We start from the raw sequence: 19,347 nt of genomic DNA, 5'->3' as shown, positions 1-19,347 counted from the left end.
ATGACGCTCGACTCCCTGTTAGTCACACGACGGGCGACCCGGTCGCGAGCTGTTTCCAATTGCGAAGTGATAATAGGGAGCCTTTCTACTGCATTTCGCCTCGCCGTCAGTATACAACGTGACAGGGTTGCGAAGTATCACGATTTTGCAAAGAGCGAGAACAGGGCCAGAGCGTGGGAAATAGTTGGACAAGCAAAGTCTCGAGTCTCGCATGTCCAGCGAACGTCATTGGGTTAAAGGAATTTGATGGATGAGGATTGCGCAGTCGGGATCTAACTTAGTGCGAACTCCCCCACTTGTGGTTGAGGGTGAATTGCGCGATGCAGCAACCGCTGAACCATCATTATCTTTCTTATGAAGTGACGGACCGCACCCGCCGCTCTCTGTTTTTTTCTCGAGATATTGAAATTTAATCACTGGGCGCTGGTGTATGTACATGAGACGTTGCCACCCATCATTCCTCTCTGGTCGTTCAGCTTCGGTGAGCATTCGCGCATCAATTCTACCCCGACATCACTTGCGTCATTCATTTTCCACCACTATGGCCAAACTCGAGCTTTCTGTGCCCGATCTGACTTTGCCCGATGGCAATAAAATCCCCATGGTGAGTTGTCCACGTGCTTGATGGATGTTTGAAGGAAGCGATGGACTGATTTCTGTGTCAGATTGGCTTTGGGACGGGAACTGCCTGGTACAAAGCCCCAGGAGCCAAGGACCAAGCATGTATCGATGCCACCAAGACAGCCATCAAGGTAGGCTATACTCATCTAGATGGAGCTGAAATGTACAACACTGAGGAGGAGCTCGGAGATGCCATTAGGGCCAGCAAGGTTCCCCGTGAAAAGCTGTTTGTCACAACCAAGGTGGATGATTCCAAGGACTCGATCAACGACATTCCGGCGGCTCTCGACCGCAGTCTCAAAAACATGGGCTTGGAATACGTGGATCTGTACCTCATTCACTCCCCCTTTTTTGCCAAGGGAGACAAGCAACGGTTGCAGAAGGCATGGGCTGAGATGGAGCAAGTCGCGGCAGCCGGCAAGGCAAAGAGCATTGGGGTGAGCAATTTTCTCAAGGAACACTTGGATACCATCCTCGAAACTTGCAAAGTGAGACCGGCCATCAACCAAATCGAGTTCCATCCTTACCTTCAGCACGGAGACTTGCTCGCATACCACAAGAGCAAGGACATCAAAGTGTCGGCGTACGCACCGCAGACACCGGTGACTCGGGCAAAGGGCGGTCCACTTGATGGTTATCTGGACTCGTTGTCGAAGAAGTATGCCGTCAACCCGGGGGAGATCCTCCTCCGATGGTGCGTGGATCAAAATGTGGTGGCCATCACCACCAGCTCCAAGGAACAGAGACTCAGTGACATGCTCCGCATTTTCACCTTTACCCTCACGCCCAAGGAAGTTGAGGAGATCTCCGACCTCGGGAAGCAACATCACTTCCGAGCATTCTGGGGTCACATTTTTGACGCCAACGACAAGTCGTGAAATCAGTACTGGAGTAACAGAAATGGAAAGGACTTTGGAGAGGGTGAATAAGCTGTAGAGTAACGTAGTGCATGTACAGAGTAGCGGTTCCCGAGTCCTTGGTTGCAAAGCTGAAGATGCACAAAGAGGCTGCAAGAGGTTCAAGATGCTACCGAAATGCCGCACAGCCTTGGAAAGTCAAGTCACTGACCACCCGCCCGTATCCCGCACTGTACGGAGTACATAGGTACAATACGTGATGCAACCCACTTTGAAGCTCGTATTTTTCCCGCGTTGAGAGGATCTATTATTAGTTTCACAGAACCTAACCTACTGTACGTACTGCGCCGTAAGTTGAGATTTATTAGTGTTGCAGCGGCGCAACCAGAGGGTCTGCCGTGTGCCGTGTGCCAAATGCAATGCCTTACTGTACCTAGAAATCCACCCCGGAGTCCCCAGTCTTTTATGCTGCCGTTTGGTGAGTCTGGTGAGCCCAGAGATGCCTCTACCCGTGTCCGTGGATCTCGGGTTATGATTTCACTGCCAGTGTGAGTGCTCCATATTATTATTATCATCGCCATCATCGTCATGCGACTCTCACTATTTTATTCTTCTTGTTACTCGTACTAGAGTACATTGCTTCCATCATCTGGAGCACAGAGCTCAGCTCCTGTCGATCATGATGTAGGGTAGGTATTTCCCTCGGAGCCTGTAGATGTACCAGCTGCGGGGGGAGCTTCTCTAACTGACCTCCTACGAGTACTCTACATACAGACGAGGTAGATTCCCTTAGTAAAGTACGGAGTACTCGAGGGATCATCATTCCCTGGTGATTTACTTGTGACACGATTCCAATGTAGAGCTCACTATCCACCATCCATCACTCATCATCCTTCAATTCTTGACGCTCATTTTTATTGTTCTTATGTACAGTGTGTGAGAGTGTGTGTATTGCCCAGCCGTCAGTCGGTCTGCCAATTCTGCCAAACTGTTACCTCTTCGTAACTTTTTCGTGCTTTTTCTTCTTCTCTCGGTAAGGATCTTGTATGGGGTAGAAAGATGCATTCCCTAGGTAGAAAGCAGCTTAGGAATGTCTCGAAAGGACAGACGACAGCTGCAACCTTAGGCAGCTTGCCGGTCATGTGCTGGTGATCAATTGGTCTGTGCCTCGACTAGAGGGCAAACAGGCCCAAGACAGTCGACCTCATCGCCTCCTCTAGTGACATTTTCCCTCGCCTGCACCCGAATTATCCACATTTGTTCCTCTTTCCAGGCTTCCCGGCGTCGCTCGTATCACCACCTAAAAAGTAATGCCTCGCCGTGCGAGATCCAGATGTCAGAACACGAGCCCAGGAACAGGTATGATCGTCCTGAACTCTCTGTGACCTGACAAAAGAATAAGAAGCTATAAAGAAGAAAGCTCACCCTCCCATCATTGAATTCTTCATTGCTTCCCATCTTGCCACACACTCTCATCCTGTTCAAGTCTTAAGACTTTTGTACATTTTTGGGTCCTGTAGCTATTGCCAACAGACACACAAAGACTGATACCTCCATCTCACTTTCGGTGTGCCAAAACGATTTCTTCGGCATCAAAAGCACGCAGTTACAAGCATAGACATCCATCACCACATCCCTCCCCACCATGCAGATCTCTATCCTTCTCACCACAACCCTTCTCTCAGTGTTCGGCCTGGCGTCGGCATCACCGCTTCTTCAGACACGGGAAACAACAACTACCCCTCCATCCCGCTACTACCTCAAGACCCATGTGGTCAACGGTGACCACATCGACAGCGGCACCAACAAATCCGACCTCTGGGTCTTTTCCTACCACACCGGTGCCGGTCTAGGTGCTGCAGGTCTCTCCTCCAACAAATCCGTGGCCTGGGAAGGTTATCTCAACGGTACCCAGCAACTCTTTACCTATCCCAACAACGAAATCGGCCCATGGCCTCTGTCGCTCACATCCAGCAACACTTATGAACGTGAGTATATTGATTCTCTGTTTCCGTTATACGCTCCTCTTTGTGCGGGCGAAGAAAAAATGACACGTGCTGATCTTTGTCGTTGATATCAGGCTGGATGGAGGCGGACATTAGCATCTCCGCAATCAGACTTGATTACCAGGGTTTCTTCTTCAACTCATCTGGATTGCAGTACAATCAATCCGCCCATGGATGGCTTGGTAAGTTTTGTAACCGCTCCTTGTGTGCATACACGCAAGGTGTATGTGTGCGAGGTATTGAACATGATGGAAACTGACTCGGGATTTTTTGTTCTACAGCTTGCGATTGGTCATTGGCAAACCCTCAGTTGTACAACATCGTCTACGGCGCTGGCCCGTACCCGAGTTCGTGCTCCAAGGTGAACTTGTTGCCGGTAGCCGTATAATGTTGTGGTGATACGGACACCCACGCGGCAGAAGACCTTTTGAATTCGACGGGCTGCGACAGTATGCGCGTACCCGGTTGAGAAACTCCCGGGTGAGGAATTCAAGGCTGCATTTACGGAACAAGGGGGGGAAAAAAACAGCATGAGCGTTGCATTTGGGCATTTTGCATCAAACCATTTGGGAGGAGGTTACTTGCTTCCTGAGAGGTTTTTTTAATGTTTGTGTAACACTACGAAATTACTACTAATTATATCATATTCCAAATCGAATAATTTCCCAAAAAGTTCTTTTCCGAACATGGGATCGTCCAGGCGTCTCACTTGTTTTCAGTCGGATCTCACGAGTTGGTATCACAGTTCCAGTGCAGCATTATGTGGCATCGGCTCTCCCATAGTTCGGGAAGCCTTGACTGTAGTTAGAACCGGGAGTTCGGCTTATGTGTATATGGTATTGTGCCGTTTTTCTTCTCCATCCGGCATCGATGACCCATTCGAAGAGTAGATGAAGTACTCGTGCAGCTTGAGGTAAAGGTATCCTCGAGGGACATATAGAAGCCGGACACCGACAGAGAGCAACTTGTGTGAATAGATTGACAATAACGTCATTGCTTATGTCATTGAAAGATTTCTACTGGGTACATACTCCGTACAGTAGAAATAATTGCTTACATGTAATTAATTCTGTACCACTGAGTATCGTAGTTGGTAGATCAACCGAGGTAAAAATGGGTTCCATGACAATCCACATGTACTCGTCAACAGTGGTATCAGACTACAACATTTCCCATGTTTTGAAAAAAAAAACCATACGGAGTAAATCACATTGAATCTAGTTTTTACTTTGTAAATCTCCATCACCAAGTATCAAACTTGATTCGCCCTTCACCTAGCGAATTCAATCTCAACTTCTACTGGTACCGGGTTCATCGAGAAAGTCGTCGACGGCCTTCGCAAAACAAAGGGCTTGCTTACAACCCCCCCCGGATTCTCTCGGGCCATCAAGAAATTTTTCAGGGGCCATGGCTTCAACTTACACCTCTGTGGTCCTTGCCAAACGACCCAAGGACAACATCGTAGCCGGTGAGACGTTCAAAGTCGTCTCGGACAACCCTGTCCCGTCGGCCGACGGCCTCAAAGATGGCCAGGTCCTGTTCGAGACCAACTACCTCAGTATCGACCCCGCCATGAGAGGTTGGCTCAACGACACCAGGTCTTACATCCCGCCGGTTCGGATCGGTGAAGTCATGCGTGGGTACGCCGTCGGTACGGTCAAGGAGAGCAGAAACTCGTCCTTTCCCGTGGGTAGTTACGCGGCGGGTACCGTCGGTTGGAGGGAATTGAAAGTCTGCGAGGCCAAGGAACTACAAAAGACGACGTTACCGAAAGGCGCCCATTTGACGGATACCCTCAGCGTACTTGGTATGTCGAATCATGTTCATGTGGTGTGTATGTTTTATGCGTATTTTACTGATCGACCTCCCCAAAAAAATCTAGGTCTCACCGGTTTGACGGCTTACTTTGGTATCTTGGACGTCGGAAAGGTCAAGGCAGGTGACTTTGTCGTCGTATCCGGTGCCGCAGGTGCCACGGGTAGCGTGGTGGGACAAATCGCCAAGTTGAAAGGTGCCACGGTATTGGGTATCGCCGGTAGCGAAGACAAGTGTCGATGGTTGATCGAAGAGCTTGGATTTGACGGGGCTCTGAATTACAAGGACAAGGAATTTCCCAAAAAGTTCAGAGACGCAACCAAGGTGAGAAGTTTTCTGGAAATCTTCAAGTGCATACGAGGATGTACTGTGTTGCTGACCTACAGCAGAACCTGATCGACGTTTACTTTGACAATGGTGAGATTTTTGACCTTGTTTCAGTTCACGTGTACTGTATTCTCGCTAATACAGTCCTCGATAGTCGGTGGTGAGATTCTCGATATGGCTTTGGGAAGAGCCAAACCTCATGCTAGATTTGTCATGTGTGGTGGTATGTCATACTCATACATCGACTTTGTTTCCGAGGGGGGTTTCTAGACAGACTGACGAGAGATACTTTACAGGAATATCACAATACAACACTTCGAAACCCCAAGGGCCAAAGGTTTGTACATGTCATAGTCTGGTAATCTGAAAAAGGACTCGAGTGGCTGACAGACTCCTTTCAGAATTACTTGATGATCATCTCAATGAGGATCCGGTACGTGTGCTTCTTTCTTTCTGACTGTGAAGGTTGTGGTTACTGACAATACAAAGAATGGAAGGTTTCATCGTCTTCGATTATGAAAAGGAATATCCACGAGCTCTTCAAGATCTAAGTCAATGGTTATCGGAGGGTAAGATTAAAAGAAAAGAGACCGTGGTCAAGGGTGGTCTAGTCAAGGCTGAGGAGGCGTTGAGGGATTTGTACAATGGAATCAATACAGGTGAGAAAATAGGGACCATCCATTGCTGTCGACCCTAAAAAGAGTTCGTGTTTTTGCTAATGTGTTACACGTATGAAATAGGCAAACTAATGGTCGAGGTCAAGCCCGTGACCACAAAGATCAATGCTTCGCTATGAAGGCACAAAGAATTCCCTCGGGATTGAGTAAGGTCAAGTAGGTTGAAGTGGCTCAAATCAAATCTGGTCGGTCGGTTTTGGACGGTTGCCTTGAGTGGGTGGCTTTCTTGAACCATTGAATGGTTATGAGAATGACTTACCAGTGTCTTGTCCTGGAAAGTTAGTTGCTGGAATGTGTATTGGTATCGACTACAAAAATTCATTCGGTGGCGTTGTTGTTTTTACTTCCGAGAATCGCAAGAATGTTCGATATCACACGGCCCTCGATCTTTGGATACTTGACTACAACTATGCAGCTCTGAGGTGAGGATTGACACCAGATGGATCTTTACCCAAAGACGCATACTCGTCGTACCTTTTGTCTCTCGCTACTTTTGGATGGTCCATTGTCATTACTATTACGAGTACACCATCTTATTTGACAACCAGGTAGGTATACTCCGTACTCCGTACTCCGTACATGGTCCAGTAGGTAGTAACACTCGTGACTGGTGGCGTGACTTTTAAGCGAGTCGAACCCTTCTGTTGAAATTAATACTTTGTAGAAATGTTGAACTGCCAAATTTCCACTACCCCCTTGGACGAAACAAATCAAATGACTTATCATCGTTCGTGTAGAAGGAAAACAAACCGTCGCTCATTACTGGTCATTGTCATTTGCCGTATTCGATCACCGACCTCCATACTCCGTTAGTATCAATCGCTATCCTCGCTTCCTTGAGCGTGGTTCAAACCCCCCGAGCGAGGCGAGCGAGATAAAAGAGAAGAACATCATTTGCCACACGAAAAGACAAGGATCTTCGGAACCGATGGAAACCACCAAAACCTTGATTGACCCTTGGAACGTGTTTCCAACTCTCTCCCTCATGCGGATCGTGGTTCCTGATTTGGCGGGGACCCCACGACTTAGAACCTTTGATCTCAATTATGATAAAGCATGTGATGATACGATCAAATCCAACGGATCAAACGTGCTTCTCTCCCAGACCAAAAAAAAAACCAAAAGCTAAAAAGGCTTCGTCTAGAATACTACTCCATCCCATTACAGCCATACAAGGTTGCTCGGTATCTCGAAAGCGGAATACCAAGAAAAGAATATAAATATCAACGTCCTACCCCCCCTCCCTCGGTATTCAACAAAGCGACCAAGTAACTCCTACGACTCCTACTACCTGATTTACCCTTTTTGTACCTCTCACGCTCCCTCTCTCCCCTTCCTGAGATAGTTTTTTCTTGTTTCTCCTTTGCCCACAAGGACCCCCTCGCGGTGATCATGGACAAGATGAATGTACATGATCAAGAGGTGAAGCTCGGCGTCGACAATGATGAGAAGCTCGAACATGTCATTGTATGTCCCTTCTCCTACTCCTTTTCTCATCTCAAACAGACACACAAGAAACTAATTTCGTCGTCTCTTCCATGAGCTTGAACAGGCCGATACCAAACATCACGACCCAAGCTGGACGGGAGATGGAATCGACATCACCGACGTCGATCCACGCAAGACACTCCGTAAGATGGACTTGCGCCTGATCCCCATGTTGGCCCTGTTGTACCTTCTGTCCTTCCTCGACCGCGGAAACATCGGAAACGCCAAAATCGCCGGCATGGAAGACGACCTCAACCTCTCGGGAACCCAGTACAGCCTGTGCGCGACAGTTTTCTTCTTCAGTTATTCGGCTTTTGAAATACCTAGCAACCTTTTGCTGAAACGATTCAAACCGTCGGTTTGGTTGCCCACTATAATGGTGGCTTGGGGGTGAGTTTCGAGAATTGACATTGACAAAAGAGGTCCTCTGGTAAAACTCGTGCTGACATGCAACAACAACCACCGTACAGGACCGTCATGACACTCATGGGTTGCGTCCAAAACTATCATGGTCTCTTGATCGCTCGAATCTTCCTGGGATTGGCCGAGGCAGGTCTGTACCCGGGTGTCGCCTATTACCTCACCATGTGGTACTGCACGGACGAGCTCGCGTTCCGTCAGGGTCTTTTCTTCAGTGCTGCAAGCGTGGCGGGAGCCTTTTCCGGTTTATTGGTGAGTTGGACCTCCCCCACGTCCATCTTTGGTGTCGCGTGAGTACTCATTCCCGCACCCGCAGGCATACGCAATTTCCAAAATGGACGGCGTCGGAGGTTACGCAGGCTGGAGATGGATCTTTATCCTCGAAGGACTGGTGACCGTCTTGGCCGCAATCGCCGCATTTTTCCTTCTGCACGATTTCCCAGACACGGCCTCCTTCTTGACCGTCGAGGAAAAGGCTTGGGTCGTGCACCGGTTGAAGTACCAGGGAAGCAAGAAGAGTGGAAGAGCCATTGCTGAGAGTGACCACTTTGAGTGGAAGTATGTCACTAGAGGTAAGTCGTCGTCGTCGTCGTCGATCGTCGGTCGTCGTTCCGTACCACAAAAGGCGTGGGAAACTGAGAATTATGCTGACATTGGAAACCAACCCCCCACGCACAGCCCTTTCCGATTGGCAACTCTATGTCAGTCTGTTCATGTACTGGGGTATCGTTTGTCCCTTGTACGGCATCTCCTTTTTCCTTCCCACCATCATCGCAGATCTGGGATACAAGTCAACCACCGCCCAACTTCTCACGATCCCTATATACATAACCGCGGCCGTTCTCGCCGTCGTTCTTTGCTGGCTGTCCGACCGAGGCGTGAGACGGGGGGCCGCTCGTTGGGTCTACGTCTTTGTGCCCATGTGCGTCATCCTGGTTGGCTTTGTCATGACGATTGCCGCTTCAGCGGTCGGCGGCGTACCGGGCGTGGTGTACGCGGGTATCTTCATCGCGGTCTGTGGTATCTATCCCGCCTTCCCACAGAACGTCACTTGGATCGCCAACAATTTGGCGGGGAGCTACAAGAGGGCTGCTGGTATGGCGATGCAGATCGGACTCGGTAACCGTAAGTTGTTACTCCGGCTTGCTTTGCAGACTCGCGAGCGTCGTGGAAAAAAAAACTGACAAACACGGTCAATAGTCGGCGGTGCCATGGCCAGTAATTTCTATCGGGCCAAAGACAAGCCAAAGTTTTTGCTCGGTCACGGGCTAGAACTCGGCTTCGTGGTGATGGGATTGGTCGCCGTCCTGGTCTTACGGATCTCCTATGGACGTATCAATGCGAAGAGAGAGAGGAGTGGAGAGGCACATGGCCTGACAGATGCAGAATTGTCTGATTTGGGCGACAGAAGTCCATCCTTCAGATATACTCTTTGAGAGCTGAACAAGAGAGGAGGAACAAGTTGAATGAACTGGACAGGGTCGTGCTTGAGAGACGGGATGGGAAAGTTTAGGAGATTTCGTCTCTGAGACTGGCAATATGATAGAGAAGTTGTCGGCGGTTTTGAATTCGGTCACAAGAATGACACTCGTCGTCTATGGCTCCTGACAGATTGTATCTTTGATGACACATCAACGAAATTGTATCGAAGACCTGCAAAGTAACTTCACCTTTCGAAGAATGTGCCTCTCTAAGCAGCGTGTATCCGAATGGATCAGCGTGACGAAAGCGTGGCAGCTTCATCGGAACCATAGTCGTTCCCTGGGCCTGCGAGACGAGACACGTGCAGGTGTACCTGTGTTGATAGATCCCATACAGTACATCAGGGTATCCGAAACCAATCCAACGAGGTCTAGACTTTCCCTCCAACATGTGAAATATCGTCGTACCAACATGTTCGAAGACCTGGATGATGATAGGAGTTGCTCAATCGCCCATCGGTTCCGAGCCAAGACCTGAGTCGACGTTTAAGGTATCGATTTGTCGAAAGCTGATTGGTGGCGGATAGGACGATCAGGATTTCAAGAATGTGACCCAAGCCTTTTGGCGGAAAGCCACCACCTCTTGTAAGTGGTCGTTTGCCAAAAACCCAAAGGCGAGTGCTCGACGGTTTGATATCATGACATGTTCGCCATGCGTCATTACTTCTCTGGTGACAGGGCAAGTCGATGTCCACTGAACCAACGGCTAGATTTGCCATTTTTGGGCGCATGATGAATTGCCGATTGCATGGGTTTCGCTTCCGGGGGAGCTGGGAACATTGATCCTTTTTGAAAAGTCCAGATAGGACGTGGGCGAGCGAAAGCACCTGATGATGCCAATGGTGAATAATTTCCCCGTGCACCACTTTGCTGGTGATCAGATTTGGGGGTCGTCAATGGATCCGCATCCGATAACCCCCAATTAGCCACGATTTTACAAGGACGGGCGGATCAAATCTGGGGTTTCACCCACACCTGGGGCAACCAAGCCGATCCTCTTGCACTCTCTTGTTTGGTAAGCTGCCGTACGCGAAAATGTCCATACCACGGATGCGAGTTCGTCCCAGTGTCGGAGAGCGGGCATCTCTTCTCTGGGCTTTGGCTGTCCTTGTAGATACAGCAATGGCCAGCTCCCAACGGTTCACGGCTTGTTCCAGTGCGGATGCGTGCTCGGAATCCATTACGGAGGTTCCGGAACCATCTCTCGCCGTGACTGAAATCCGGGGAAAGCGCCCTCGTTCACCGAGGAGGCTCGGCTTCTTTGCCCGGCTTGACTGCCGGGAATGCCGATATCTAAAAGCAGGGAAACCCGGTGTCAGGTTCCGTTTATCGCATATAATGGTTGCGAGGCAACTTCCACCCTGGCAAGATCGGCTCGAATAATTTGTACCGACTTTGACCCTTGAGGAAGCTGGTCAAGCGTCTGCGTAAGCGTGGAGAGCAAGCTCCGATACGCATCGGCGCTGATTTTCCCACCGGCAAAGTCCCTGTCTATAGCTTTCTGCATTAGCTTCACCGCAGCAACGGCATGATGCGCATAGGGGTCGATGGCGACAAGTGACGACGTGAAGGTCGGTACTTGGGCATTGGACAATTTAGAATTGACCGTGGCGTCGTCCGATTGGATCTGCACAGTGTACCTGTTGGTCAATCCGAACATTAAACTATTCAACACCGCGCTCTCAGCATCGACTCTTTTGGCGGAAAATCTGGTCAAGAGGTCGTGACGGTCGGTTGCGGCAATCATATCAACCAGCATCAGAATGGACAGATTGTAATGCAACATCAATTCATCTGGGAGGCTGTCAGCGGGATGGCCACACAAAGGCACCACATTCGTCCACTTACACCACCGGAGCTTCGTCTCCTGTCCGAAGAACTGGATGCGTCTCTGACAAGCCTCCAATAAGCCACGGTACGTCATGTTGAACTGATCGATGGCTTCCGAAACGAGACTGAAAGCCCTGCTAACCTCTGCTTCGTCGTGACCATCTCGTAGCGACTCCTTCATATTGGCTGTCAGCTTCCACACCAGCAATTTCCAGGCAGCGCCAGCGGCGATGACTTGATTGGCCTTTTCGTCGGTCATCTCAAAGTCCGAGTCGTTCCAGTCTTTGGTCATATCACGGAATATCTCCAGGCAGGTGCGGACCAAGCGCCAGGATGATTCGGATTCGAAGCCAAACAAGCCTGAGGAGAGCAACGGCTTACAACTCAAGGTCAGGGATGCCGACGTGTCGAAGGTGAGAGCGGCCCAATACGCAGTGCTCTCGGCGTTGATAAAGTTCGCGGTTGCCATTGAATGGGGACTTGTACCCGGAGCACGGGCGGGAATATCGAGGTTGATCCGGTTGCCGTTGAACCGAAGACTTCGTTGATGAGCACGCAGCTCTTGAATCTGTTGAAGAGCGGCGTGTACACAAACCTGCCCAGGAACCCGATCCAGCTCTTCCTCTTCTGAGATGCCGGCCGGAATGGGTGTCAGAGCAAACAGCAGTAATGTCAGCATGGACCGGTACGACGGCCGATTGATGACCCTCAGCATGTCTTTGTGGGCGCGTCGCCAGAGAGTCCTGATGACTTCATCGGACGCGAGTCTCTGCGCTTGCGATTGCGCGACTAGCGGCAGCCAACGAGCGGCAAACGCTTCGATCGCATGATCGAGGCACTGGTCGATCTGAAGATCTCTTTCACGCCGAGCACTATCTACTGAACGACCGAGCTCCAGCATGGCCGCAGGGCTCTCCCAATCTTCGTCCATCCATTTATCAAGACGGCGACACAGCTGATGTACACTCACGCACATGTCGGAGAGACTATGTTCGCCGAATCTGGTTGCTGTCAGGTAGGAGCGCGTCGAGAACCGGCAAGGGGCCACTTACGCGAACGGATTGCTATATTTGCCCAGCCATGAGCCAATGACAGTCTCAAAGACAGTCTCATAGATTGCATGCAGCCAGCGCGTGTCAGTCATGTTGTCAAGCTCATCCGCGGCAAGGCTTGTCTGAGATTGCATAGAATCTCTGGCCGGCCAGGTCCAGTCCACCCTGAAATTGATGTGTCAGAGCCAAAGAAACAAATTCAGCGCAGATGGTTTCAGTGTGACCCTACCCAGGAGGTTCACTCAGTTCGGACATGGAGCGACCCAGAGTGATTTCTTTAGGGTCAGAGGTATTGTTGTCGCTCTCTGTTTGTCTAGACTGGTCTCGACCTTTGGTTCGATAATGTGTTGTGCCAGTGGTGAAAGCCCTCCGCTTAAGCCACTGTGGAAACGACATCAGCTCGTCCTCGAACGCTAGTAGCCTTTGCTTCTCCTTGCTTCAAGCCAACAGAGTTGTGTGTCTTACCTCGAACGTACAGTCTCGCTGTCGATTCAGACATCTCGTACATGACTTTTGAGTTGAAGCGACCGCGTCATCGGTGTTGCTGTTGTTGCTTCGTCGCATCCTCCCTGCATCGCATCTGACTCGTGACCTCCTACACTCGTCGCAGCTAGAGAACTGGACTCGTTGTGGACCGCCATCGTCCTGTGCCATAGTCACATCCGATTTTTCTTTTTCAACAAAGTCTATGCTGATGATGATGACGATGATGATGATGATGCCCTCTTTGTGACTACACAAGTCAGCTGCTACATTTGATCAACCTTGCTGGATTCCCGAGATGTTGGTTCGGAGAATCAAGGTGGAGGCGGGGAATGTCGAGAAATCGCGGAGTTTTCGCAACAGATTCTGGAGCACTTTTTCGCGCCGCTTTTTCGCGGATAAATACCACGGAGGTACATTATTCCGAAGTTCTGACGGTGTTGTTTCCGAGCACAATCGACGAACAACTCTCACGGTAATATAATATCTTCTACTTTAAAGAGCGATACGAGTCCTCCTCATTGGAGTTGTCTAAATACAATCCAACGGAAATAAGGGATTGCTGGTTTCAAATCATGACCACACAAGACGATCAATTCCAACTTTACGACCTTCGTGTCGAAGTGGTATGTCCGCCAGGAGAACCCATCTACTGCGGTGCCAAAGCAGGCGACCACTTCTTCCTACGAGGGGAGATGTTGTACCTACCTAAAGATCAGGGACTTAGCATTTACAGCTTGGGTACGGAGAGTTGACTTTTAATCCTTGCTTTTTACTACCAACCTCTCTTGTCCTTCCTTCAAATCCGGTCAGCCCTCTCACTCGTTTCTCACATGTATAGCTGCGATACTACCACTTTTGCCGGCCAAACAACGTCCAACGCATCGCAACGACTGGATGTCGACGGACGCGATCGTCGCTTGTCCTGACCCGAATTGCAAATCCCAGTTGAAGATTACGAGGGCAGGAACTAGGACGTTTAGTCATGCCGAGACGACCGCTGTACCTTTGTGAACTTGATCGATTTACCCCTATTGTCCGGAATACGGACTGTCTAGACAGAATATTCACCCAAAAATCTCGTCAATGGCCACGCTTGCTTTCAAAGGGCCCTTAAGAATCAACGATACTCCCCACCACAATCATCTATGACATTGAATATTTCTTTTCTCCGACTCTTACTCAGGATTGTCTCGATCGACTTTTGATCTTCTTCATCCAAGTGCCATCCATAAGTGTCGAGATTTTGGTCCGAATGCTCACTGACTCCCATCCTCGTTCCAACGATGACGGCACCCACGTACGGAAAATCCAGGACCCACCTCGTCGCCACGTTCGATATGCCCACCTGGTATTTGTCTGCCATGGCCTTCAAAACGGTGAGCAATTGTTGGAAGAGAGACCATCCGCCCCAAGCCACAATCATCTCAAAGTACTGTGTTTGAACCAAAAATCAGTCAATAAGCAACATCATATCGTGGATCGATACCGTGACCGCTCACTCACCTTCCTCTGACTGGGCGTCATTCTATCAGAGAATAATTCAGGTTCAGGTTGTCCTAGCCATTTGTCCGCTAGGAAACCGCCGCACTGATGTCCGAACCGTCAGCGCACCTCCTTTTTGACTAGATGAGAGCATGGGAAATGCCACGGAGGCAAATGTCGAACGAACCAGTGTCCCGTATGTTAATAATTTGACGTTGTTCTCTTGACATACTCGTCCCATCTTGATCGTTGGACGTGAATCGACCAATGAAAACTATGATTCTCTTAGTAATTAGTCGACACGAGGGCTTAGCCAACAACACATGTGCATACCTGAACTTGGTTCGTTGCAATCTTGATTCCAGCGCCAAGTATCTCTTCGAGTCTGAGGGTGTCAAAGTTGCAGAGACCGAGAAAGCGAATACGGTCATCCGCCTGTAGAATACGTAGCGCTTTGATGTACTGAGGATCATCGTACTGTGTGTGTGTGATGCAGAGATTTGTGCGTAAGCAAAGGTGTTCCCACGCCAATTTCTACACAGGGTGCTCACAAATTGCCAATGAAACTGTAAGAGGTCGATTGTGCTTGAACTCATTCGACGACATCGCTCGGTAACATTGTCCCGTAAGAGTGTCTCTGTGATAGTGGTAGGTTGAAAGATGCAGAGCTTTGTGGCCCCGAATATCGCATCGGCCTGTACTGTCGAGGCTCGAAACGATCCCTGTTCAGTGATTAACAGTCTTTTTCAACGGCAGTTGAGAAGCTCTCAAAGCGTACGAAAAGAACCTCTGCGTCTCCATAGTGATCTGCCATGTCGTATGCTACAAACCCTTTACTCAAGTAGCGCGAGAACTGTCGGGAGATTTGTTCCTTGGACGCGATGCCCCACGATGGGCTCGACAATTGCCAAAGCCCGCAAAAGAGTCTCGGTAAGGACGTTCCTTGTAGGTCAAAAGTCTCTGGTGGCGGAGGTATATTCACAGCGGGCACAGCAGGTACGTGACCTTGTCCGCGAGGGAGAGAGGAAGAATGATCACCACCGTCTTCGAGATCGAGGTTTGTCGACGTGATATCGGCGACCGCTCCCAGACTACGCTCAAAGACGAACTCGTTTTGTCCTTGGCTCCTCCATCCCTTGCGACACTCGAGGAGTGACCGCACGAGGCGGGTCAACGACCTTGATTCATCCTCGGCCAAGTCTCGTCTCCCTGAAGGCAGGGTTAGTTTCTTTTCGACGGCCGTGAGTGCTTGCACGATATCCCCATCCACCGACACGAGGGATTGCAGGAGCCTCTCCTCTGGTGGATGCTCCCCGAGGCGAAGCGCACGACACTTGTCAATGATATCACCTAGAAGTCCCAAACCTTCAAAGCAGAGCCCACTTCCCAACATGACCCGGATGCGTTGCTGGGTCGTGGTGAACTGCACGGTCGTTTCAAGCCCGCTGGACGCGTCGCCGGTGAAGAGCTCTCCGATGGAGAATGAGGGAGAAGTCTTCAGCAGGTATCGTCGGGTGTGACACTCGAGAGCACCGGTGAATCCGGGATCCGTGGTGAGGATGGATCGCATGACGGAACGCAACGCTTCGGGCGGCAAATTGGCAATGACCGTGTCCGTCATGAGGTTGACGTGTGCCGTTGCGATCCTGGTTTCGGGTAGCTCAATCATGTTGTTACAGACTTATTGATTTTTTATGCAAAGAAATTCGTATCTTGCTGACTTGGTACACTTGAGGTGTGCCTGCAGTGCCCGTAAAGCTCGGCAAAGCGAGCATTTGGAGTCAGTCCCAAAGAGCGCAAATTACTTCACCTTCCAACAGACATCAAGACTCAGGGTTCCATAGATTCGTCTGCTGCCTTTGATTGTAGAGGTACGGAGCGTATTGGCTTGTTTGTTGATAGGGAAAGTGAAATCCCGAGTGAATCTCTTCGCAAACATTTCAAGGAGAAGAGCGCTAGATATAAGAGGCTAAGCGACGTGAATTACCGTGAAGCCTGAACCGGCAATGAAGGAGAATCACAACAGATAAATATTTAGATCTCTGATGTAGGTATATATATATGTATACAACTTGAATCTGCAGTAGGAAATTTCGCCATACCATTTCCCAAGCATGGTGGATCCGGTGCTCAATCATCAAAAGTGGCCGTATGATTGTCTTTCTTCATTCCATGCTACCCATAATAAAGTCAACACTATAGTATATGCATGACTTGTTGCTGCAATTTGCTAGATAACGCCCCTAATTAACCTTGGGCGGCACCATAACATTCTCTGGTACGGGATCATCGCGATATTTCGTTTCCGTCGTCAAGTATAACTGTCGCTTATTGTTGGCCGCAAATTTGATATCACTCAAGCCATAAACCGTTAGTGAGGCGATGCCCAGTACTGCGGACAAGACGGCGAACACCATGGCCACAATACCCTTGGCCGTGAAGCCTCCATAGGGGATGACGCCTGGTTGCGAAGGAGCGCCCGACAGATCCAAGAAATCCTCGGTGTTTCCAGCGGCATTGCCCGTGTAGGGGACTCCTTTAGCTCGGCAAGCGGCATAGTGGTCTTCGGGCACAGTGAGCTGCTCTTGGATCTGTCGGGGCGCTTCAATAAAAACGGATGCCAGACCTTGAGCCAAGTGCCAGTCGATGTGACAGTGGAAGATCCAGACCCCAGGATTGTCGGCGACGAAACGGAAGACAAGACTCCCATGCGGTGGAAGAAGAATGGTATCTCGACGGACTGGATAGGTAGGGAAGGCGGAATGGTTGTTCGGATCATAAGGGATGGGATTAGCCAAGGGTTTATAGCTGAAAAACTCCTCAAATGAAGGAGCTCGGTCAATTATCTGAAAGTTGTGACCGTGTAGGTGGAAAGGATGGGATCCGGTGTCGTTGTTGTTCAACACCACCTCGATGACTTCGTTATGACCGAGCACGAATGCGTTGGTGTCACCATAGATTTGGCTATTGACGGCTTGGTCTCCGGACGACAGTACAGAGTACAGCACCGGCACTTTTGGTGCCGTGTAAGTGATATCATTGAGCAGCGCATAAGGCAGACCATTCCCCAGCTCGGCCATGACAACTGCCAATTCGATACGCTGATCAGGTTCACCTAACAGCTCTTGACGGTCGTATGGTACGAGGCCGATATCATCGAAGGCCGGTATAGAGTCGGTAACGTCTAGAGTGACCACAGCCTGATCGTGGGAAGCAGAGCTGTTGTATTCAAGCCAATTGGTGTTGTTGAGTTTCAACTGCGAGGGAACCGTGTCGAGAAGAGTTTGGTCCGCCACGGTCACAATGGCATAATTTTTATCCGTGGTGGGTTTTGTCGTCACCAAGACGGAGCACCGTTGAGCCACAGCTAGGAATACGGTGTCCGTTTCGGCGGCATCGACATAGACGCCGTCGACCTCGACAATGCGCAGTTTGTGATCTTCAATATAAAAATATTGTCCGACGAATGCCCCAATGTTGATCAGCCGGATCATGTATGTCGTGTTGGGCTGAACAGGGAGACTTGAGTTGAGCGTGTCGTTGAACAGAAATGAATCTGGTATCGGCTCGGCCCCAGTCGGGTTGTACAGAGACAAAAAATTGGGCGCGATGTCCTCTACCAGTTCATGGTACCAATCACTGAGCGTGACAACGAACTCGTCCGTGTAGTTGTGATAGAAATATGAGTCTTTGTCGTGTACAATCAACGCTTGACGGTAGCCATCGGGATAGCAATAGTCGACGTGACAATGATACCAATAGGTTCCATTTTGATTGATGGTGAAGTTGTAGGTGAACGTCGATCCAGGGGGTATTGGACATTGGGACAACATGTTTGCGCCATCCATGTCGGTGGTGCCATTTTGAAACATCCCATGGAAATGGATGCTGGTGTCTTTATCCCCAAGCCCATTGTGCGCATGGACTACAAGCCTGTCCCCTTTGTCTACCTCAATGGTGGGAAGAGGCCATGTATTGTTGATGCCAATGACTTTGCGCTCGTACAAACCATCAGGGTTTGCCATCACCCAGGTCACATTGAACCAGTATTCGACCGTTTTGGCGAGACATGGAGAGACCGCGAGCGTCAAAGCCAGCCAAGTGAACCAAATCATGGTGAAGAATCACCTCCAGGCCGTCAAGGAGGGCCAGAAGCACTGAATGAGGTGGGAGAGCAAGGACAGAGCTCGGCAAGGACTGTGTAGGATGTGACAAGCGTGAACACTGCCATCGTTCCTTCAAGGGGGGAGCAGAGGATTATCTGATTATCTGATTTTCGATCACAGGGACTGCAGAGAGAGCAATCGAGTCGGACTTCGGCTGACATCCCATTGCGGTCCCACTGAAAACATGCTTCCTCAGGCCCAATCGTAAAGCTTTGAAGGGTCCAGAATTGTTAGCCGACGGCTAGTGTTTTTAGTGTGCTGAGTCTTTTTGACTGTTGTAGCTTTGGGCAACTGTGAACAGCAACGATCTTCCGACGTCGGAGGGAAACAGCCGCATTGTGAGGTCGTATCGAGTGTGAGAGCGACACGTGCATGATCCCGGTAGATTGACAAAAATTTTCTCAGGCCGTGTTCATCTCTCGCGGCGTCTAGGTCGCAAGTGCGGGTGGTGTAGAGCCTTCACAGAGAGGGTGTGGATGCCCGAGCGAAAAGAAAAAATACGAAGTATACGTAACCCTCGCACCGCTATCAGATAAGATTAATGCGCAAAAAGATACGATTAGATAATGGTAATCTCCTAACGTCCCTTTCATGCCGTTTCTCATGCCACGCTCATCCAAGTCCATGCCGAACGTGGTC

General features: G+C 49.8%; 7 protein-coding genes across 9 annotated transcripts; 4 read left to right on the top strand and 3 right to left on the bottom strand.

Annotated features, from left to right (window-relative positions):
* Positions 1-430: 430 nt before the first annotated feature.
* Positions 431-1,499, top strand: PV06_06343 (uncharacterized protein; the record flags this gene model as incomplete). The annotated part of the gene is made up of 2 exons (XM_016407446.1): positions 431-604; positions 666-1,499. 2 exons carry the CDS (start codon positions 431-433, stop codon positions 1,497-1,499), a joined length of 1,008 nt encoding a protein of 335 aa, XP_016263050.1.
* A 1,426-nt stretch (positions 1,500-2,925) lies between these two features.
* On the top strand, positions 2,926-4,156 carry PV06_06342. 2 transcript variants are annotated; one of them, XM_016407444.1, is made up of 3 exons: positions 2,926-3,466; positions 3,559-3,666; positions 3,766-4,156. In XM_016407444.1, exons 1-3 carry the CDS (start codon positions 3,124-3,126, stop codon positions 3,870-3,872), a joined length of 558 nt encoding a protein of 185 aa, XP_016263048.1. In that variant the 5' UTR covers positions 2,926-3,123; the 3' UTR covers positions 3,873-4,156. The 2 variants fall into 2 exon arrangements, with proteins under 2 accessions (XP_016263048.1, XP_016263049.1); XM_016407445.1 differs by having other exon boundaries at positions 2,926-3,666.
* Positions 4,157-4,498: 342 nt separating this feature from the next.
* Positions 4,499-6,813, top strand: PV06_06341. 2 transcript variants are annotated; one of them, XM_016407442.1, is made up of 8 exons: positions 4,499-5,291; positions 5,367-5,623; positions 5,689-5,716; positions 5,781-5,849; positions 5,923-5,963; positions 6,028-6,059; positions 6,116-6,285; positions 6,367-6,813. In XM_016407442.1, exons 1-8 carry the CDS (start codon positions 4,892-4,894, stop codon positions 6,420-6,422), a joined length of 1,053 nt encoding a protein of 350 aa, XP_016263046.1. In that variant the 5' UTR covers positions 4,499-4,891; the 3' UTR covers positions 6,423-6,813. The 2 variants fall into 2 exon arrangements, with proteins under 2 accessions (XP_016263046.1, XP_016263047.1); XM_016407443.1 differs by having other exon boundaries at positions 5,689-5,849; positions 5,923-6,059; positions 6,116-6,813.
* Positions 6,814-7,471: 658 nt separating this feature from the next.
* On the top strand, positions 7,472-9,848 carry PV06_06340 (uncharacterized protein). Its single transcript, XM_016407441.1, has 6 exons — positions 7,472-7,770; positions 7,856-8,181; positions 8,262-8,463; positions 8,528-8,783; positions 8,890-9,336; positions 9,412-9,848. The coding sequence occupies exons 1-6, from the start codon at positions 7,696-7,698 to the stop codon at positions 9,645-9,647; spliced, it is 1,542 nt and encodes a 513-aa protein (XP_016263045.1). The 5' UTR covers positions 7,472-7,695; the 3' UTR covers positions 9,648-9,848.
* Positions 9,849-11,007: 1,159 nt separating this feature from the next.
* PV06_06339 (uncharacterized protein) lies at positions 11,008-12,666 on the bottom strand (the record flags this gene model as incomplete). Its single annotated transcript, XM_016407440.1, has 3 exons — positions 11,008-11,486; positions 11,541-12,523; positions 12,575-12,666. The coding sequence occupies 3 exons, from the start codon at positions 12,664-12,666 to the stop codon at positions 11,008-11,010; spliced, it is 1,554 nt and encodes a 517-aa protein (XP_016263044.1).
* Positions 12,667-14,069: 1,403 nt separating this feature from the next.
* PV06_06338 (uncharacterized protein) lies at positions 14,070-16,211 on the bottom strand (the record flags this gene model as incomplete). The annotated part of the gene is made up of 6 exons (XM_016407439.1): positions 14,070-14,492; positions 14,564-14,647; positions 14,730-14,816; positions 14,876-15,019; positions 15,094-15,264; positions 15,321-16,211. 6 exons carry the CDS (start codon positions 16,209-16,211, stop codon positions 14,178-14,180), a joined length of 1,692 nt encoding a protein of 563 aa, XP_016263043.1. The 3' UTR covers positions 14,070-14,177.
* Positions 16,212-16,511: 300 nt separating this feature from the next.
* On the bottom strand, positions 16,512-18,947 carry PV06_06337 (uncharacterized protein). The gene has a single exon (XM_016407438.1). The coding sequence runs from the start codon at positions 18,655-18,657 to the stop codon at positions 16,786-16,788; it is 1,872 nt and encodes a 623-aa protein (XP_016263042.1). The 5' UTR covers positions 18,658-18,947; the 3' UTR covers positions 16,512-16,785.
* Between the last annotated feature and the right edge of the window lie 400 nt (positions 18,948-19,347).

Source organism: Exophiala oligosperma, assembly GCF_000835515.1.
Source record: "Exophiala oligosperma strain CBS 72588 unplaced genomic scaffold supercont1.5, whole genome shotgun sequence".
Lineage (NCBI taxonomy): Eukaryota > Fungi > Ascomycota > Eurotiomycetes > Chaetothyriales > Herpotrichiellaceae > Exophiala > Exophiala oligosperma.
Note: the sequence above shows the minus strand (reverse complement) of the source record. Positions and strands in the feature narration are given on the sequence as shown.

Bases quoted from the DNA above. Each gene is read 5' to 3' on its own strand.
- PV06_06342 (XM_016407444.1), top strand. From the start codon at position 3,124: ATGCAGATCTCTATCCTTCTCACCACAACCCTTCTCTCAGTGTTCGGC. The intron at 3,467-3,558 runs GTGAGTATATTG...CGTTGATATCAG, and splicing joins ATCCAGCAACACTTATGAAC to GCTGGATGGAGGCGGACATT. The intron at 3,667-3,765 runs GTAAGTTTTGTA...TTTGTTCTACAG, and splicing joins ATCCGCCCATGGATGGCTTG to CTTGCGATTGGTCATTGGCA.
- PV06_06341 (XM_016407442.1), top strand. From the start codon at position 4,892: ATGGCTTCAACTTACACCTCTGTGGTCCTTGCCAAACGACCCAAGGAC. The intron at 5,624-5,688 runs GTGAGAAGTTTT...GACCTACAGCAG, and splicing joins AGTTCAGAGACGCAACCAAG to AACCTGATCGACGTTTACTT. The intron at 6,286-6,366 runs GTGAGAAAATAG...CGTATGAAATAG, and splicing joins GTACAATGGAATCAATACAG to GCAAACTAATGGTCGAGGTC.
- PV06_06340 (XM_016407441.1), top strand. From the start codon at position 7,696: ATGGACAAGATGAATGTACATGATCAAGAGGTGAAGCTCGGCGTCGAC. The intron at 8,784-8,889 runs GTAAGTCGTCGT...CCCCACGCACAG, and splicing joins GTGGAAGTATGTCACTAGAG to CCCTTTCCGATTGGCAACTC. The intron at 9,337-9,411 runs GTAAGTTGTTAC...CACGGTCAATAG, and splicing joins GCAGATCGGACTCGGTAACC to TCGGCGGTGCCATGGCCAGT.
- PV06_06337 (XM_016407438.1), bottom strand. From the start codon at position 18,657: ATGATTTGGTTCACTTGGCTGGCTTTGACGCTCGCGGTCTCTCCATGT.